Source organism: Doryrhamphus excisus, linkage group LG10 (assembly GCF_037039965.1).
Source record: "Doryrhamphus excisus strain RoL-2023G ecotype Guam linkage group LG10, RoL_Dexc_Guam_v1.1, whole genome shotgun sequence".
Lineage (NCBI taxonomy): Eukaryota > Metazoa > Chordata > Actinopteri > Syngnathiformes > Syngnathidae > Doryrhamphus > Doryrhamphus excisus.
Genome location: NC_136366.1, coordinates 7,299,466 through 7,319,329, shown reverse-complemented (window position 1 = coordinate 7,319,329; position 19,864 = coordinate 7,299,466). Strand labels below are relative to the sequence as shown.

Below are 19,864 nucleotides of genomic sequence, written 5' to 3'. Positions count from 1 at the left end.
TGATTTTGAAAAGGTGGCTGAGCATCATTGGTATTCGTCAGAATTTAAAGGGCTCAAGCCAAAAATCAGTATGCGGATCAAAAAGATCCCCTGTGGCGACTCCAGAATCAGGAAAAAGCTGAAAGAAACAAACAGAGAATGCTGAGGTGAAATGTTCGCCCATTTTCCGTAATCAAACATAAAATTCTTGATTTCATTGAATAGAAAAATGATTCATTTCACATTGTACTTAATTATGGCATACTTGAATGACACATTCATTCATTTTCTACCGCTTATCCTCACAAGGGTTGCGGGGGTGCTGGAGCCTATCTCAACTGTCTTCGGGCGAGAGGTGGGGTCCACCCTGGACTGGTGGCCAGCCAATCACAGGGCACATATAGACAAACAACCATTCACACTCACATTCATACCTATGGACAATTTGGAGTGGCCAATTAACCTAGCATGTTTTTGGAATGTGGGAGGAAACCGGAGTACCCGGAGGGAGAAAACCCACGCATGCACGGGGAGAACATGCAAACTCCACACAGAGATGGCCAATGGTGGAATTGAACCCTGGTCTCCTAGCTGTGAGGTCTGCACGCTAACCACTCGACCGCCGTGCAGCCTGAATGATATATTTACCCAGCTTATTTAATATTTTACAAATTGAATTTAGACACAAAAAACCATCCATATGATCAGAGTGAAACCAACAACGTTGCCAAACGTCACTCATAAATATTTCCTGGCCATCTTATTGTCTATTTTCCGCATAATTAAACAGCCAAAAGGGGAGATATGATTTCAGTGCTGGTAGATGTTTATCGCTATTTTTTTTTTCCACAAAAGTCAGTACGACTCTCGGATATCAATCATGACTGTTACTAGACTATAACTTCGTTCCGGAAGTAACTATGGGAAGTAAACTTGGATGTACTTTGGAGTAGTAAGAGTACAGAGTACAGAGTACAGTCAGAGTATAATTTGACAGTTACTATGGTACCCATTATGTCATTGTATGGTCATATCACCTCGTACTTCGGTACAGGACAAACAATTTAAAAAAAAAGACTTAAACTACATTAGGAAAGCAGGAAGTGAACAAATGTAACAGTTACTGATTGTAAAAGTACCAGATGGAGGGGTAGGATTTAATAAGCTTTGCTTCTTCCTACTCCTTTTGGACATGTGGAACTGTGAACTGATTATGTGATGCATTCAATTGTAATCTGATGCATGTTCAAATGAAGTAAAACCATTACCATTACCAATAATGTAACTAGAGAAGAGCCTGTTTATGCAGTACTTGTTCTGCCCTGCAGGGGGCGACAGCAACGGGTACACGACACAAAGAAGCAGCAGTAGAAGAAGACTGCTTGTATTTAAACAAATATGGCACTATAAACTAAAAGAAAGGCAGAAACAGAGACCGGAGTATAAAATATGTATTTTGCCAGTGCGGAGGTCGATGGGCTTACTTAGTAAGAAAATAAAAATAATATTTGGTCTTTAGTTAAATGTAATTGAAGATCCCTACTTTGGACTTTACCCTTGTCATGTGACTCTTTGTGACTTAGCAATTTATCAGCATACCCCCGACGACTGAGTTGTAACTCAATTTAGCCAAGTACAAAATAGAAGCAAACGCATCCTGCTTCTATATTCTGTCTGGACGGCATCCCTGCAGCCTGCTAAAATCAATGCCCTTAAAATGTGTTTGTTTTGATCCTTGTATATTAGATGTTGACTTTCTTAAGCCACGTAACCTTTAACAGCCTCCAGATCAATAGGTTGCAAACTAAGAAGCCTTTTCAAATCCACTGACAAATAGCATTAAGCAGTCAAAGCAAAGTGCCAAACTTGGAAACAACACGCAAGCACTTAAGTTTTCCGCATTAGCGGCGGGAAAACAAAACAAAATGGCTAAATCTCAATTAGGTTAAAGGAGAGAGCTAAAATGACATATAAATGTAATTAATGTGATTGATGAGTCACGCAGTCGTTGCAATTATTTGCTGACTTCATCATCAGACGGGCAAATCCATTAGAGGCGGGCGGAGGGAAGAAGCCATCGCTGAGTGGTCGGAGTTTATTCATGCACGGAATCAAACATTATAGGGGTGTTGCCAAATCAAATAGATTGTCCTCCAAGGTATATTTCATTGATCTATCCTCATTTCATAAATGATTGCTTAGTATATCCTGCATTTATTCATCTATGATACATTGTTTTTATTAATGTATTTAATATTGATATGAAATTATTTCATATTTTCTTGTATTTCCTGTATTTGCTATCCAGTTACTGTTACACATTCTCAATAGTTTATCTTCCGAAACACAGGAAGTGACCTATCAGTAACTGCTGAGTAGGATTAGATCATCTCTCCTTCTTCCTGCTCCTTTTCAGACATGTTGAATAGCCAACGTAGAATCTTCCGTGATGTTCAGTGTACTTCCTAAACCTGTTCCAAACAAATACCATCAACGCTAATGGGACAGGCAACACAGTCAAATAACGTATCACCTCCAAAAAGTGCAGCTAACAAGGCTTTTCCGAATCATTTACTGTGGAAAGTACAGAATTAAATGTCAAGTCAGACCTTTGGGAGTGATTTAAAGTCTGGTGCTCACACTCTTGGCCTCAATATTTACATTCTGACATTCCACTAGAGAAATTTGCATGATTCTTAAACTGTCTCCTCTCGGATCAGCCCTTCTGGACAAATATTTTTTGTCAGATTTCCAGGGAGCCTACAGTACAGTACAGTTACAAACTATATTTTAATAAACTCCATTTGAAACACTTTATTAAAGTTATTAAGTTATTAAGTTATTAAGTTATTATAAAGTTATTAAAGCAAACTCGATGTCACGTTCGGGCATGGTCGTGTAGAGCAGTGATTTTCAACCACTGTGCCGCGGCACACTAGTGTACCTTGAGAAACCGTCAGGTGTGCCGTGAGGAATTATCCAATATCACTTTTTATAATTAACATTTACAGTAAAGTCTCGTTATATCGATATCGGTTATAACGAATTACTACTTATTACGATACTATTTTCATTTCCCGGCAAATTTCTAGTCTTTTATGATATAATTAGCTCCGTTAGTACGATACACGGTTATTATGATAATCCGGTTACTACGATGCCCTTTTCATCTCCCGCCAGCCAATTTGGTCTGCTTATATCGATACAAAAGCAGCTTAAATCAATCTTTGCTTAAGGATTTCAATACCAAAAAAGAACACGGCGAACGGCTGCTTCCAGTCAACTTTATTTTTCACACTTCCACCACCAGAGTGCAGCACACACAGCGGAAAACACCGGTCCCTCGCGCCTACCCCTCCGGGTGGCAACACCTTCCCTATCGATAGTTCCGGGGTGAATTATGTTCCGGGGTGAATTATGTCCCGGTAACCGGTAATCACTACAGCGTAAGTTTATTTTTATTTACTGTAGTACAAAATTTATTGTAGTACAAAAGCATGCTAGATACGCAATCCATGAACTCAAGGAGAAAATTACATGCCATATCAAAGATTCGCCCACTTTTAATGCAGTTCGGCGCAGGATCGGACATATGGAAAGTCCGGTTATATCGGTATTTTTTCCGACTCCCGAGAATATCGACTTTACTGTATTAATCATCATTTGCAAATATTATATCAATAGCCATTATGTCAATAGCATACATGGACCCAAATATTCCAATTGCATTTGGTTTATTTGCTCAAACGGAAAGAATTGAACAGGGATGGAATATTCCTTTAACCCAGGGGTCTCAAACCCGCGGCCCGCGAGCCAAATGCGGCCCGCGAGACATTTTGTAACATTTTTGGTTAGTGGTGTGCCACAAGATTTTTCCAATGTAAAAAAACGTGTCGTGGCTCAAAAAAGGTTGAAAAACACTGGTGTAGAGTATCAACACTACAGGTAAAAATGTATTCATTGCCGATGCGATGCAGCAGCACCACTAACTAGCATGTCCAACATAAAAACGACAATGACCCAACAACTAAAGAAGCGCGCACCTGAACTAAATAGGCATCACAGAAAATGGGAAACAGGTGCGGGAGATAATGGAGAGCAACGGAAAACAGAACAGAGCAACACAGGAAGTGAATACAAAATAAGGGCATGAACCAGGAACAGAGGAAAAGAGGAAAACTAAGAGAGCTGTCATGAGGGAGTGAATCCCAATCGTGACACTAGGGAGGAGATCTGGTTGGGGGGGGACTCTTATGTCCGTGTAGTGACACCGTACCCGGTGATATAAACAAAAAATAAGTGTGAAAGTGAGTATAGGGGTGTTATTCCATGTTTACAGGGCTCTAAAATCAAAAGTGTTCTTTATCTTTGTCATATACTTTACAAGTATAGGGAAAAGTCCAATGTTCCATCACTTTCATGCAGCCCAAAAAATAAGGTCACGCCAAAGGTCGCCTCAGTCCTTTGTCCGTGATTCCATGCATCCAGGACTCTGGATGGGAGAATACCAACATGGGAATGTGCTGAACTTCCAACACTAAAGCATCAATGGGAGAATAGGCCCCGATATAAATAGGTATCTGCCGAAATAGACTTCCACCTTGTTTCTGGCTGTTTGCTCAGTGTGCTTTCTGGTAATGTGATGGACCCGTGACGTAGTACTATTGTAGTACTACTGTTGGAATGCCAGCTCCGTTTGACGGTGCAAACATTGCACCAGGTTGTCTGTCTTTTTGAGTTTGAAATGATCCCAAATTTTTGACAGCTTCTGTCATTTTCTTCGCTCTTCCCGCCCTCGTCACTATTTTCCTTTGAGCTGTCTCTCCCTCTACTCTTGCCAAAGAATACGACACCCGATGTGGGTGCCACTCTCATGTTCGCTGTATTGCAACAGACGTATAGTCCCATTTTGTGTATTTTACGTTCTGGTCACTCTGTGCTGTCTGGATTTTATCGATTTTTATTAGTTACACCAATCATCAAAGGTAGTAGAAGATTTTTCTAATGGAATTCATTGATTCCAAATCATGGTGTGCAATGAACTGTCGGGGGATGAGAGATAGGGAGAAGTTCCAATGCTAGTGAAGACCTGCCAACATGTACACAGTTGTCTTACTCAGCATCCAATATGCTTCATAGCTCCCCTTCATTTTCCTGGTTTCAGTTTCAACTTCAGTCTGTACGGAACAGATGAAAAACATTTCTGTGCCGTGGGGATGAATGCCAGAAAATAACAGAAGCACTGAACTCGAGCATGTTCATGACCACCAACATCCCTCACTTGATTACGTCACTTTTGAAAGGAGGCACTCAACTGGTTTTTGTAGAAGCTGTGGATTTCCATGACCTAGTGACGGAAAAACCTCCTTGATCATGGAAATGATACTGCCACAAGCGAGAGGAAGTGGCTTGGGTGTATGACTAAAAAAGGCAGTGCAGAGTTAGTACATGTTTTCCTAGTGTCCCAATAAATGGGTCGTCCAGAAATTAGACGAATTAACATCCTTGATGTAGCCGTACATTGAGATTCAACTAAACATTATCAACCCATGAGCCAATGACGATTTACAGGGACGAATAATAAGAATCACACCCATAAATAATGAGAATTCTCAGTGATGCTCCCTCTGATAGCAGCAGCGATATTTACCAGGCTAAACGTAAGCTTTGATTGCTTGAAAACGCCACTTTTGGAATGAACTCATTAATAGTGTTTGTTGAGCTGTCTCATTACCGAGTTAATTGTGCATTTGTCCCGATTGCGGTCACGCTACGGAACAGCGATCTCGCTATTGGACTAATGGATGAGAAGGCACACTGCACACACAGCACTCTATTATGATCTGTTAAGTTTCCGGAACTCATCAAATCAGCCGTGACTGTCGCTGAACTTTACGATGTGATGCGCTTTGGAATTAGAGAACATCTGCTTGCCTTTCTTTTAAAAATGAATACTTAATTCCTATGAATATCTGATTTGACTTTTTTTCCAGCTGTGTTGCACAGAGCAGTATCATACCCTCGTAATTTGAATATTCATATATCCAGTAAATACAGTATATGCAGGAAAATTACATAGAACTTGAAACTTTTAACAGCAATGTTCATAAGACCCATATAAAAAAAATAATGAATTTTACCTTTTTTTATACTCATGCCTATTTTTGACACTTTCTGATACCATGCCCATTTTTTTAAGCATGCTTGTACTTGAATTATGAATGATTACAGACTGAGAATCTGTGTTTGAGTCTGAACTACAAAAAAGCCCGGTCTTGTAAACTGAGCTTTTGGCAGCCACTCATCCTCTCCATGGTTGACGGCTGCAACGGGGCTTAAATCACCACAACAGCAGCAGCCCAGAGGACGAGTCAGGATGCAGGCGGGACAGGAGGAGGGGAACGAATGCTGATTGATGCCTCTGTCCTTACATTCATTTTTAGCTTAAATCCGAATTTGGGTGTCAGGCGCATTTAGTTGTTTTACGATTCTAAGTGATGTGAATGCTCCAGAAATATCATTTTCATTATCATCCCACTTGGAATTCATGTTTCCCACAATGAACAGTAGCTAGAAGCACTCATGCTTTCCCCAGACCAGCACAATGCTTGACTGTAGACAAGACATAATTATCTTGCTCCTCATGTGTTACCAGCTATTTGGACAGTTGATAGTAAATCTATTCTGCCATACAAGCGTACAACGGTGCAATAAAAATGCTTGACATTTCAAAATGGCCAATCTTTTAAATAAGCATGAAGATCTTACCGCCCGGTCAATAAAATGTTGCAGCAAAATGGGTTGCAAATCCACTTCTTCACCTTTTAACCAGAAAAAAAAAGCATCCCAGAGCCATGACCTCAGGAGGAAACACTCGGCTGTGTTCTACTTTGAAGGGTAATTGTGGATGGATCAGAGCTAATCCACCGTCAGACAAACTACCTGAAAAAAAAAAAGCTCAATGGGCCTTCAAAAAGGAGCAGCTGTGTCATAGCAATGAGCGTGCAACGAGTGCACAACAACGCTTACGGCCTGGCTTCAGAGTCTAGCAGTGCTGCTGGAAAATATGCTGCAGTTGTCCAAAGTAGATCAGGTGATGATGGTACGGAGATGTGTAAGCAGGGGTTGGGTGATCATTTTTATTTTTAACTCAACCATATATGTATCATCGTCACGGTCCACTACATAATCAGTGACTGGTTTGGAGCTTTTTATATAAGATCCCGCTGAATTTAATTCTATGGTCATATCGCGATACATGCTTACGTCCATATCACCCAACCCGAGCGTACACTGTGTTCAAGTGCGATGCAGACCCTGGACTTCAAAAAAAAAAAAAAACTTCCACTCCTTAAAAATAAGATTTGCAGCACAATACCGGCATTATCTACAGCAGGACGCCTTCCTTTTATATCTTGCCGACCACACATCAAGAAAAATGTCTTGGCTTTTGTTTGAAGTGAAAGGGACAATATTACCCACAGACTAATGGGCAGGCAACAAAGAAGACTTAGAGCGCGTGTCCCTCTGCAGATAAAGCCAACACATACAAATGTGCATTGCACAAGACAACACAAATGCTCCATAAGAGGTGAATATGTTTTATCACGGAAAGCAAAAACTGGGAGAGAATGCCGGGATGTGCAAAAGTTGGAAGGCTTCCAAGGTGCGTAGCGAATTCTGGCGGGAATCAAATTTTATGGGTCTTAAACATCATTGTGATCAGCTTATACGAACAAAGACGCCTCTCTTGTCCCCCTTCTTCCCCAAGAATAGGCTGATCGTCTCCTCGTATGCAATTATACGCCAATGTGATTTTGCTAATTAGTAGGGGTGGGACTCACGAGACAAGATCGGGCTCTCGAGATCAAGCCAGGATTTGAACATTACTTTTCAGAAAACAACATATACAAAAAAAAAAGCAGACACGTATTGCAAGCTAACAATAGACACTGGCAACACTGAGGTAGTTTGGATTGCAAGGTGTAGTTCCAGTCCTGCCTCATGCACCGCCACTAACAATAGACACCGGTAACACTGAGGTAGGTTAGATTGCAAGGTGTATTTCCAATCCTGCCTCATGCACCGCCACTGATTGACATCGACAACACTGAGGTAGGTTGGCTTGCAAGGTGTAGTTCCAATCCTTCCTCATGCACCGCCACTAACAATAGACACTAGCAACACTGAGGTAGGTTGGATTGCAAGGTGTAGTTCCAATCCTTCCTCATGCACCGCCACTAACGATAGACACTAGCAACACTGAGGTAGGTTGGATTGCAAGGTGTAGTTCCAATCCTTCCTCATGCACCGCCACTAACAATAGACACTAGCAACACTGAGGTAGGTTGGATTGCAAGGTGTAGTTCCAATCGTGCCTCTTGCATCACCACTAACAATAGACACTGGCAACACTGAGGTAGGTTGGATTGCAAGGTGTAGTTCCAATCCTGCCTCATGCACCGCCACTAACGATAGACACTAGCAACGCTGAGGTAGGTTGGATTGCAAGGTGTAGTTCCAATCCTTCCTCATGCACCGCCACTAACGATAGACACTGGCAACACTGAGGTAGTTTGGATTGCAAGGTGTAGTTCCAATCCTGCCTCATGCACCGCCACTGATTGACACCGACAACACTGAGGTAGGTTGGATTGCAAGGTGTAGGTCCAATCCTTCCTCATGCACCGCCACTAACAATAGACACTAGCAACACTGAGGTAGGTTGGATTGCAAGGTGTAGTTCCAATCCTTCCTCATGCACCGCCACTAACGATAGACACTAGCAACACTGAGGTAGGTTGGATTGCAAGGTGTAGTTCCAATCCTTCCTCATGCATCACCACTAACAATAGACACTGGCAACACTGAGGTAGGTTGGATTGCAAGGTGTAGTTCCAATCCTGCCTCATGCACCGCCACTAACGATAGACACTAGCAACGCTGAGGTAGGTTGGATTGCAAGGTGTAGTTCCAATCCTTCCTCATGCACCGCCACTAACGATAGACACTGGCAACACTGAGGTAGTTTGGATTGCAAGGTGTAGTTCCAATCCTGCCTCATGCACCGCCACTGATTGACACCGACAACACTGAGGTAGGTTGGATTGCAAGGTGTAGTTCCAATCCTTCCTCATGCACCGCCACTAACGATAGACACTAGCAACACTGAGGTAGGTTGGATTGCAAGGTGTAGTTCCAATTCTTCCTCATGCACCGCCACTAACAATAGACACTGGCAACACTGAGGTAGGTTGGATTGCAAGGTGTAGTTCCAATCGTGCCTCTTGCATCACCACTAACGATAGACACTGGCAACACTGAGGTAGTTTGGATTGCAAGGTGTAGTTCCAATCCTGCCTCATGCACCGCCACTGATTGACACCGACAACACTGAGGTAGGTTGGATTGCAAGGTGTAGTTCCAATCCTTCCTCATGCACCGCCACTAACAATAGACACTAGCAACACTGAGGTAGGTTGGATTGCAAGGTTTAGTTCCAGTCCTTCCTCATGCACCGCCACTAACAATAGACACTGGCAACACTGAGGTAGGTTGGATTGCAAGGTGTAGTTCCAATCGTGCCTCTTGCATCACCACTAACAATAGACACTGGCAACACTGAGGTAGTTTGGATTGCAAGGTGTATTTCCAATCCTGCCTCATGCACCGCCACTGATTGACACCGACAACACTGAGGTAGGTTGGATTGCAAGGTGTAGTTCCAATCCTGCCTCATGCACCGCCACTAACGATAGACACTAGCAACGCTGAGGTAGGTTGGATTGCAAGGTGTAGTTCCAATCCTTCCTCATGCACCGCCACTAACGATAGACACTGGCAACACTGAGGTAGTTTGGATTGCAAGGTGTAGTTCCAATCCTGCCTCATGCACCGCCACTGAATGACACCGACAACACTGAGGTAGGTTGGATTGCAAGGTGTAGTTCCAATCCTTCCTCATGCACCGCCACTAATGATAGACACTGGCAACACTGAGGTAGTTTGGATTGCAAGGTGTAGTTCCAATCCTGCCTCATGCACCGCCACTGATTGACACCGTCAACACTGAGGTAGGTTGGATTGCAAGGTGTAGTTCCAATCCTTCCTCATGCACCGCCACTAACAATAGACACTAGCAACACTGAGGTAGGTTGGATTGCAAGGTTTAGTTCCAGTCCTTCCTCATGCACCGCCACTAACAATAGACACTGGCAACACTGAGGTAGGTTGGATTGCAAGGTGTAGTTCCAATCGTGCCTCTTGCATCACCACTAACAATAGACACTGGCAACACTGAGGTAGTTTGGATTGCAAGGTGTATTTCCAATCCTGCCTCATGCACCGCCACTGATTGACACCGACAACACTGAGGTAGGTTGGATTGCAAGGTGTAGTTCCAATCCTGCCTCATGCACCGCCACTAACGATAGACACTAGCAACGCTGAGGTAGGTTGGATTGCAAGGTGTAGTTCCAATCCTTCCTCATGCACCGCCACTAACGATAGACACTGGCAACACTGAGGTAGTTTGGATTGCAAGGTGTAGTTCCAATCCTGCCTCATGCACCGCCACTGAATGACACCGACAACACTGAGGTAGGTTGGATTGCAAGGTGTAGTTCCAATCCTTCCTCATGCACCGCCACTAATGATAGACACTGGCAACACTGAGGTAGTTTGGATTGCAAGGTGTAGTTCCAATCCTGCCTCATGCACCGCCACTGAATGACACCGACAACACTGAGGTAGGTTGGATTGCAAGGTGTAGTTCCAATCCTTCCTCATGCACCGCCACTAACAATAGACACTAGCAACACTGAGGTAGGTTGGATTGCAAGGTGTAGTTCCAGTCCTTCCTCATGCACCGCCACTAACAATAGACACTGGCAACACTGAGGTAGGTTGGATTGCAAGGTGTAGTTCCAATCGTGCCTCTTGCATCACCACTAACAATAGACACTGGCAACACTGAGGCAGGTTGGATTGCAAGGTGTAGTTCCAATCCAATAGTTTACAGTGTAATTGATTTCTCACTGTCCTCTGTCCTCAGATTTTCTCAAAAACAAGAAATATGGTATACGCATTTTAATCAGGCAGGGGCATAAAAGTTTACATGGTTTAAACAAGGGAGCTAGCCAGAGTTATTTGAACTTCCCCATACATTTTTAATTATGTGAACCTTTTATCAACTTCACAGATCTATTTTCACCGGAGTCCACTTGCACAAAAGATTTACTTTTAAAAAGCTGATGAAGAAACACATATGCTGTGCTAGTGAGCGTGTGATGCTGCAAACACTTAAACATGCACTAATCTGGTTACAGAACCTCAAACAACCCATCAGAGATTGATCAGTGTCCCACAACATATTGTGTTGGATGAGATAAATTCAACTGTTACTTAAGGAAAATGCTTTTCATCTTCTGTTTTTGACTGCATGATGATGGGACAGCAGCCAAACTCCCCGTGTCCCAAATGTGTCGCAGGCATTCCCAAACTAAGAGACACATTAGACATTATGTCCCACTTGGGGGTTTGCATTATGTGCTCAGGACACATCGGAGGCGGCTCCCGAAGGGCGGGGGGGTAAAAAGAGCACCTCAATTGAACTGCTCTTATAAATCAGTGCCACATTATGCAGTAAATGCACACACCAGGGAGTACAGTGGGCCGTATACTGTACATGGAAGTAAGCTTATGAGCTTATGCCACCAATGTGTTACATGCACAATGGGCTTTGTTTTCATATACAGAAGCTGATGCTTTTCTGTTTATAGTATGTTTTATCCATCCAGTACCAACCATTCCCACCCACATTCATACCTATGGATACTTTGGAGTCGCCAATGAAGCTAACATGTTTTTAGAATGGAGGTGGGAGGGGGAGAAAAGCCACACACACACACACAGGGACAACATGCAAACTCCACACAAAGACGCCCAAGCGGAGAATCGAACCAAGGTCTTACCATCTTCTGTGTGGCCAACATGCCAACCACTCTACCACCGTGCGGCCTTAGTGTGTTTTATGCTTGTGTTTTTTTTTTCTCATTGTTATTATTATTAAGTCTTTTTTTAATGGTGTACTTTCTACAATGGCATTCTATTCTATCCTATTCTATCAAAAAATAATGTTAAAAGACTGCTCTCCACTTTGAAAGGGACAGAAGAATGCAAAAGAAAATGTTGAGAAAACATTGTAAAGACTAGTCAAGGAAAGATGAAGGACAAATCATCCTTTTCAAATGCCGGACAGCTAAATTGATGTCGATAGACGGAATCCAGAAGATGTCAACAAGTGGAAAAACTATTTTGTAGCTGCATTTTTGGAGCAGATCTGCTCACAGAGAAATCACAGAAATGCTGTTGCCGTTGATTTATCGGGCAAGTGTAAAAAGGTTGACCACTGCAATTAGGAAGAACAATAAAATATTAAGATTAAGATATGCCTTTATTCGTCCCTCAGTGGGGAAATTTGTAATTATTTGAAATGTGGTGAAATGAGTTGCTTAGCTGATTCAGGACCAAAGGTTTACTGTTGTTGAGCGATGTCGACGACCTTGGAGCCACGGTTTGCACTTCTAAGATGCCACTGCTTTTTTAATGTTTGGTTACTATCAGTGATGTCATGATACTTGGTTTGGAAAAAGGCCCAGTTTGTCAAATCCAACTTAGTTTGAGTTGTTCTTACCTCCAGGTGTGCACAAAATACAGTTAGTTTTATTATTTTTTTAAATATAAAAAGCCATCGTATCGATCTTGAATGTCTGGTTTTATCTTTGGACTCTTCACATTTGGCTAGGTTCTGCACGGGGATGCTGACCCACAAAAACTGTATAATCCACCCACTTCTTGCAAACTACACTTCAGTGGTACGCAAACTCCTTCTTCCTAAAAATGCAAATCATGCTACCTTCATCAATGTTGCTTCTGGGGAACCTTTGAAATGTAAATTACTCATTCATCGTCTAACAACTATCACATGCCATTCCATTTTCCCGCCTCTTCTCCGCTACTCACCTTGCCCTCCCATCTACAAGCCTATTAGCTTATGCAAAACAAGATCAAACACAATGACAGCCAATCAATGTCCGTTTCCGTTTCCCACACCAAACAATTCAATCACAAGAAACACAAAACATAAAAACGTACTTCATAAAAAGCCAATGTGCATACCGAAACGCTTATATTGGAGAATAAATATTGGCTTAACAAGATTAAAATAAAGAATGAATAAATATGACTGTAATTAATAGGTTAATTTTGTCCAATCTCTTCTTTAAATCACTGCTATACTTTGGTGATGTTCTTATATTTTTGGTTTAAAAACAGTGTAGTTTGGCGCCAAAGAGGAACAGCAACTTTAATATTGTTGTTCATAACATTTATAATGCGAGGCATAAAACAAGTGTGTTGCCCTTGTCAAATAGTTTAGCGTGTCAGCAAATCACGGTGGCAAAAGGCCAGTGTCATGGCAATGTGTCCTTTCACATCTCGCCTCTACATCATTTCTGTGACCACGATAAAAGTTTTACAGCCTGCCAGGTTGTGGATCCCTAAATGCACTAAATGCTTTTTTTTCCCCCCAACACTAAACCTCCATGTTTGCCGACAAAAGATAGCACTTCTTGTGCTTTTGCTGTGTTTGGCTAATAAGGAGCGACCACGCATCAATCGGATGTGTTCCTTTAATTGAAACCAAAGCACCAACGGAACACACACAAGGCATCAATTCACTTTCTTTAGCAATTACTGAAAAATAATGTCCCAAGGTTCTTCCTTGCCATGATCGAACCCCCAGGAGCACTTTTGATTCAAATCCACTCGATAGTCTTTGCACTATTCTGTTGACACCTGCACCAGCAAACCAGACCTCTGCCAAGGCTTTAGCATTTGTCACCTGCAGGATCAATGAACAACAACAATACCTCATGAGAATGAGGGATGAGAACCTTCCGGATTAAATTGAGTGGGAACACAAAGATTACATGAAATACTTTCATTTATGTCAAGTACTGTTTCCGTCTCCGAGTATGTGCGACACACCTTCTTACTGCATGGGTATGCATTGTCACGACCGCTTCCCCATCCGTGAAGCAGTTGTGGCATTATTTGGTGGGGTGCTGCTGCATCCTGCTGGGGGCCGCTTGACGCCACGCAACAACAGTCATGAATTCTTCTGTTTGCAAGGGACCAAAAGATATTGAACTCCAGAGAAGAAGCTCATGCAAAAAGAAAGGTAAGTATATTTTGTCACAGCTACGGATAGAGTTAGTGAAGAAAGCAGGAAGAGGGCAACAAACGACAAAAAACTAGGCAGTTGTGAGAGAGGGAACTGTTGACGAGAAGGCATCCATCTCTTTGTGCATCATGATCACTTATGAACAGAACATCACATCCAATTTTCCACATCCAATCACATTTTATAGACACCGCCCACATTGTTTGTACATAGACTGAAGTGCCTTCATGTTGCATTCAGGACTGGTTCACTGAAATGATGCGTGCCGCAAATGTCGAACATTACAAAATACACACTGTTACAGTTTACAGGCAATTTACTGGCATGCAAAATTGCGCACCACTGTGGAGACACAGTATGTGTATGTGTAAATGCTGCTTCTTATTACCACAATTGCAACATTGGTTCTGTTGCTGCCTCACGTCCAATATATTTATGAATAAATTTGCATGTGGTCAAAGAGAGCTACAATTTACTTTCCACTTTCTCATGCACTCCAATCATAATTTAAAAAAAAACACTTAGTTGATATATATGAGTCCACAGGCCACAATGATGTGACACCATTGAATGTAATACCATCCATTGCATGAACAAATGATCAAACGTGACTACAATATCCTGTGATCATATCATGTAGCTTACTACATTGCTGTTTACAAGCTGATTTGTTGATAAGCACTCAGCTTCACAGAAACAGTCATTAATAGAGTGCATACATCTGCTTGTCGCCTAAATAAAACAGCTCTTGAACACCTACGTAGAATACTGTATAGGGTTTTAAAGTGCATTAAGTGCAAAATAACATGAGCTATAGCAATGTGTACGAAACGGTTTATGAGATATCATAGATATGTAAGAGATAGATGGCTAGATAGACAGACAGATACTAGATAGACTAGCGGTTTCAGCTGCAAACGTGCTCGCCTGAGAGCACAGAGAATCCTTTTCTCGCCAGTCGCCAGTTGGTCCTTAATGAGAACAGAAAGTGATTTACTAGCTTAGTGCTTCCAGCCCGTCCCAGCCATTCCTGCCTGGCTTTTAGCCTCCCTGCAGCAAGTTTGAAGGAAAATTAAGAGCAAGGGAAGAGATTAAAATAACACAGCAGGCTAAATATAGTCCAATAAAAACACTGTTGCCACATACTGAGTCTTCAGTTGGTTGGAAATGTGGATTCTGGACCTTTACAGCATCTGAATATGTGCAAAATATACCATATTAATACCAAAATAAGACCGGTCAAAATGATAGATCACCTCATATCTGGGGTTGAATGATTGACACATTCAAACCAGAAACACCTTCGACCCCCACAAAGCCAGAGCTTTTCTTCTTGTCAGTCACAGACACACACACACATAAACCAGTAACCTGGCAACACCAAGCCACTGAAGAAAAGGTATGCTAGAGAATGGACGAAGTTAGTAAACAACATAGCAGTTATGGTGCTAATATTAACACATAATATTAATATTCAAGGTGATCACAGGCCACAGGCCAAATATGTATAAATCCAGCTTGTGAATGCAGTCAAACTGGCCCACGTTCACTTTAAAACTTGGGAAGGACAATATTTTTTGCAGCAGATACCTTAAAACACCAGATCATTCATATAAATAATCTATATTTTCATATTCAAATCATACAAAATCTGTTTACAACCTTCTAAATATGTTTTTAACATTATGAAAACCCTCTAGACATGAGCCATCGTATTAACAAGTTTAGTAATATAATAAAAGTCAATAAGCCATTTAAGACATAAATAAGACTTGCGGTTGTGCGTGTTGCAGTAAATGTGTTCCTAAGGGGAGCAGAGTGAGTGGCGAACACGAAATTATGTTGGGAGTTCAGAATTGAGTTGTGCACAGGAAAGTACATCTGTAATAATCGTTATAAAATAATGTTAAAGTCCTCATTTGTCACATTTTTCATATTCAACACCTGACCTGTGAAACGAGCAGCAGGGTGCCATTTACACCCATTCACTGATCTCTCTATGTGGGGGATAAGGACATGGGAGGCGTGGCGTGTGTGTGTGGGGGGGGGGGGTCATGTGTGCATGATTTTGCTTGACAGCGATGCAAATTCCAGCTAAGTATCTCGTTCACTGGAAGTCCCCCCACCACTGGACTGTGGGTGTGTTCTAGTGTGAGAATAAAATATCAATTTCATGCACATTTGCAGGACCAAATTGCATCCCTTGATTGGTGGCACAGTGAGGGCGAGGGGGTGCATGAAATGTAATCTTATTTCAACTACAACGTGGGAAAGCAGTGCTGAGTGGAAATGAAAAAAGAAGAAAAAAGACTGTCACTAAAACTGTGCTGGGGGGCCGGTGGGGGGGGGGGGTCACTTCCTGTTCTTTCGATTAATCCAGGAGCGACTGAACCATTGTGGCGTCTGGAGGTCACGATTAACACAAAGAACAAGAATCATTATAAGATGAATGTAATATGAGAAGATTTCAAATGAGAATGAAGTCACAATATTACAATAAAATATCTACAATTTACAAGTATGAAGTTATGAATTTTGTTTGGGATTTTATTAAACTAAAGTTTCAATATTATGGGAAAATTAAATTAAATTTGTACTATTCACATTGTAGAAAAACACTGTAGAGATTTGAGAATGAAGTAGTTACATGAAACAATTCATATTAGCAGGAAGTGGCAATTGTAAAGTTGCAGAATATTAATGTTACTTTACTCTCATTGGATTCTGGTAAATTGACAATGTTTCTTGTAATATTTCTCATATTATTCATCCATCCATTTTCTATGCCACCTGTCCTCACCAGGATGACCAGGAAGTATGCTGGAGCCTACCCCAGCTGTCTTCAGCCATTTTGGCCAGCCAATCACAGGGCACATATAGACAAACAACCATTCCCAACCACATTCATACCTATGGACAATTTGGAGTGACCAGTTAGTCTAGCATGTTTTTGGAATGGCCAAGAAAATGAAAACCAAGAAGACGTAAACCAAGAAGACGTAAACCAAGAAGCTGTAAACCAATAAGGTGTAAACCAACAAAATGTAAACCAATAAGGCGTAAACCAACAAAATGTAAACCAAGAAGACGTAAACCAACAAAATGTAAACCAAGAAGACATAAACCAAGAAGACATAAACCAAGAAGCTGTAAACCAAGAAGCTGTAAACCAAAAAGCTGTAAACCAAAAAACGTAAACCAACAAAATGTAAACCAAGAAGCTGTAAACCAAGAAGACGTAAACCAAGAAAATGTAAACCAAGAACCTGTAAACCAATAAGGCGTAAACCAATAAGGCGTAAACCAACAAAATGTAAACCAAGAAGACGTAAACCAACAAAATGTAAACCAAGAAGGCGTAAACGAAGAAGACGTAAACCAAGAAGACGTAAACCAACAAGCTGTAAACCAACAAGCTGTAAACCAAGAAGACGTAAACCAAGAAAATGTAAACGAAGAAGACATAAACCAAGAAGACGTAAACCAAGAAGCTGTAAACCAAAAAATGTAAACCAAGAAGATGTAAACCAAGTAGATGTAAACCAAGAAGCTGTAAACCAAGAAGCTGTAAACCAAAAAACGTAAACCAAGAAGACGTAAACCAACAAAATGTAAACCAAGAAGACGTAAACCACAAAGACGTAAACCAAGAAAATATAATCTCCACACAGAGATGCACAAACTGAGATTCAAACTTCTCATATTATCAAATATTTATTAGAGGGTTAATAAACTGTTTAATTAGAGGGTTAGAGGCTTGGGGGTTGGGTTTGGGGTTAGGGTTAGCCAGGTCCTACAACCCTGGTCGACACATCAAAATGGACCAACTGTTCTTCCCGTCCAAGACTTGCTCCGGTTTCCTGCAGTACATTGCATCCAAATCAGAAAGTTTGGAATCAAGTTTTGGGTGGCCTGCGACTGCAAATATTATTTACTGAAGAACTAATCAGGAATCAGGGTTAGGGGTTAGGGGTTAGGGGTTGGGGGTTAGGGTTGCACCTCAGGATGGTTCATTAGCTAAAATCCTTTGTCGGTTCTCTGAGCATTGTTTGTATAGGAGCCCCAACTTTACATAACAAAAAAGGATCTTCATGACTTCAGTCCTGTAATGTTTACTTTTACTTACTTTGACTTTTTCTTTAGCCTTGGAACATTGCATTCACCTTTTGCACTTAATTCAACTATTATTTGTTCATTTTAGTGTAACTTGAAACCCCCCCCCTAGGTTACCCCATCATTCTACTACCATCTTATGGCTATAAAAGTAGATATTTTGTTTATAGACGCCCACGTGATGATAATAGTGATTATTATTATACCACGTTTTCAAGTAATAATACACTTTTGTTGTGCTAAAGTCGTGTCCGGCGTTTCTGGACAATTAGTGTCTCCAAGTATCTCCAAGGAGGTCTGCTGGTGTCAGGGGACAACATGGAATGAGGTGGTCCGGGATCAGGGCGCTTCTTACCGAGTGTGAAGTAAGGAAGAGCCGTGTTGTCAAGATCATCCATAACGGAAATCCTCCCAGGTACATCCGTCCTGACGAATAACAGGAGCCGCGACTCCCCACCTCCTCCTCCTCCTCCTCCTGGTCCTCCTCCAGCGGCGCCACCTGCTCCGGCGGCACCTCCTCCTCCCGTTCCAACCGCACTCCCGGAGGCTCCCACGCCGGTGAAGCTGAACTCGTTCTCCCGGAGCACGGGCAACGTGGAGACGGTGACGGTCTTGATTTCGCACGGCGTCCCTGACGCGTGGCCCTCGCTGCCTCCGGGCGTCCCGTCGTCGCCTCCTCGTTCGGCCCGCAGCGTCTCCGCGGTCCGTGTGAGAGCGACTCCGGCGAGGAGCAGCCGAAGGAGGAGCAGCGGTAGCGGCGGTGCGGTGCTCGCCATTTGGACCCCAGCTTCCTTGTGCGTGCTTGGAAGGCGCCTGCCGAGTGGCCGTGGACTTAATGTGAGGAGCGGAGCAGACTCGCTCACTACACGCATATGCACGCGCACGCACACGCGCACGCACGTACACACACACAAGCAGCGATGCACTGCCGTCCAGGAGGCGGCAGCACAGGTGAGCTTGTGGGGGGGGGGGGGGGGGGGCGGCGGGGGCGGGGGTCCAAGGCAGTCCAGGACCTGACCTTAGCAACCTTCCTGTCGCTTCATTTTCACTTTAACACAACATTTCATTAGAAAGCAATAATTTACTGGTTCATTGAGTAGGACTGGGTGTCGTTTACATATCATTTACATATCATTTACATATCGATACATATCTATACTTTTGAAATGGTTTCAATACCAGTTTGAACAGTACCGAACCTGCAATTTTTAAAAAGGAAAACATATGAATTGTCCTTAAAATAGTACTTAAAGGCTGCACGGTGGTTGTGTGGTTAGTGTACAGACCTCACAGCTAGGAGAGCTGAGTTCAATTCCACCATCGGCCATCTCTGTGTGGAGTTTGCATGTTCTCCCCGTGCATACGTGGGTTTTCTCCGGGTATTCCGATTTCCTCATGCTAGGTTAATTGGCGACAAATTGTCCATAGGTATGAATGTGAGTGTGAATGGTTGTTTGTCTATATGTGCCCTGTGATTGGTTGGCCACCAGTCCAGGGTGTACCCCGCCTCTTGCCTGAAGACAGCTG

At 42.4% G+C, this 19,864-nt stretch overlaps 1 protein-coding gene across 3 annotated transcripts in view; it reads right to left on the bottom strand.

Moving 5' to 3' along the window:
• The window catches only part of astn2 (astrotactin 2), a 208,541-nt gene extending 189,350 nt beyond the window's left edge, over positions 1–19,191 (bottom strand). For all 3 annotated transcript variants that reach the window (XM_058048853.2, XM_058048863.2, XM_078793956.1), the window contains exon 1: positions 18,693–19,191. In XM_058048853.2, coding sequence (XP_057904836.2) covers positions 18,693–19,113 — 421 coding nt within the window. In that variant the 5' untranslated portion in view covers positions 19,114–19,191. The remainder of the gene's footprint in view (positions 1–18,692) is intronic.
• Between the last annotated feature and the right edge of the window lie 673 nt (positions 19,192–19,864).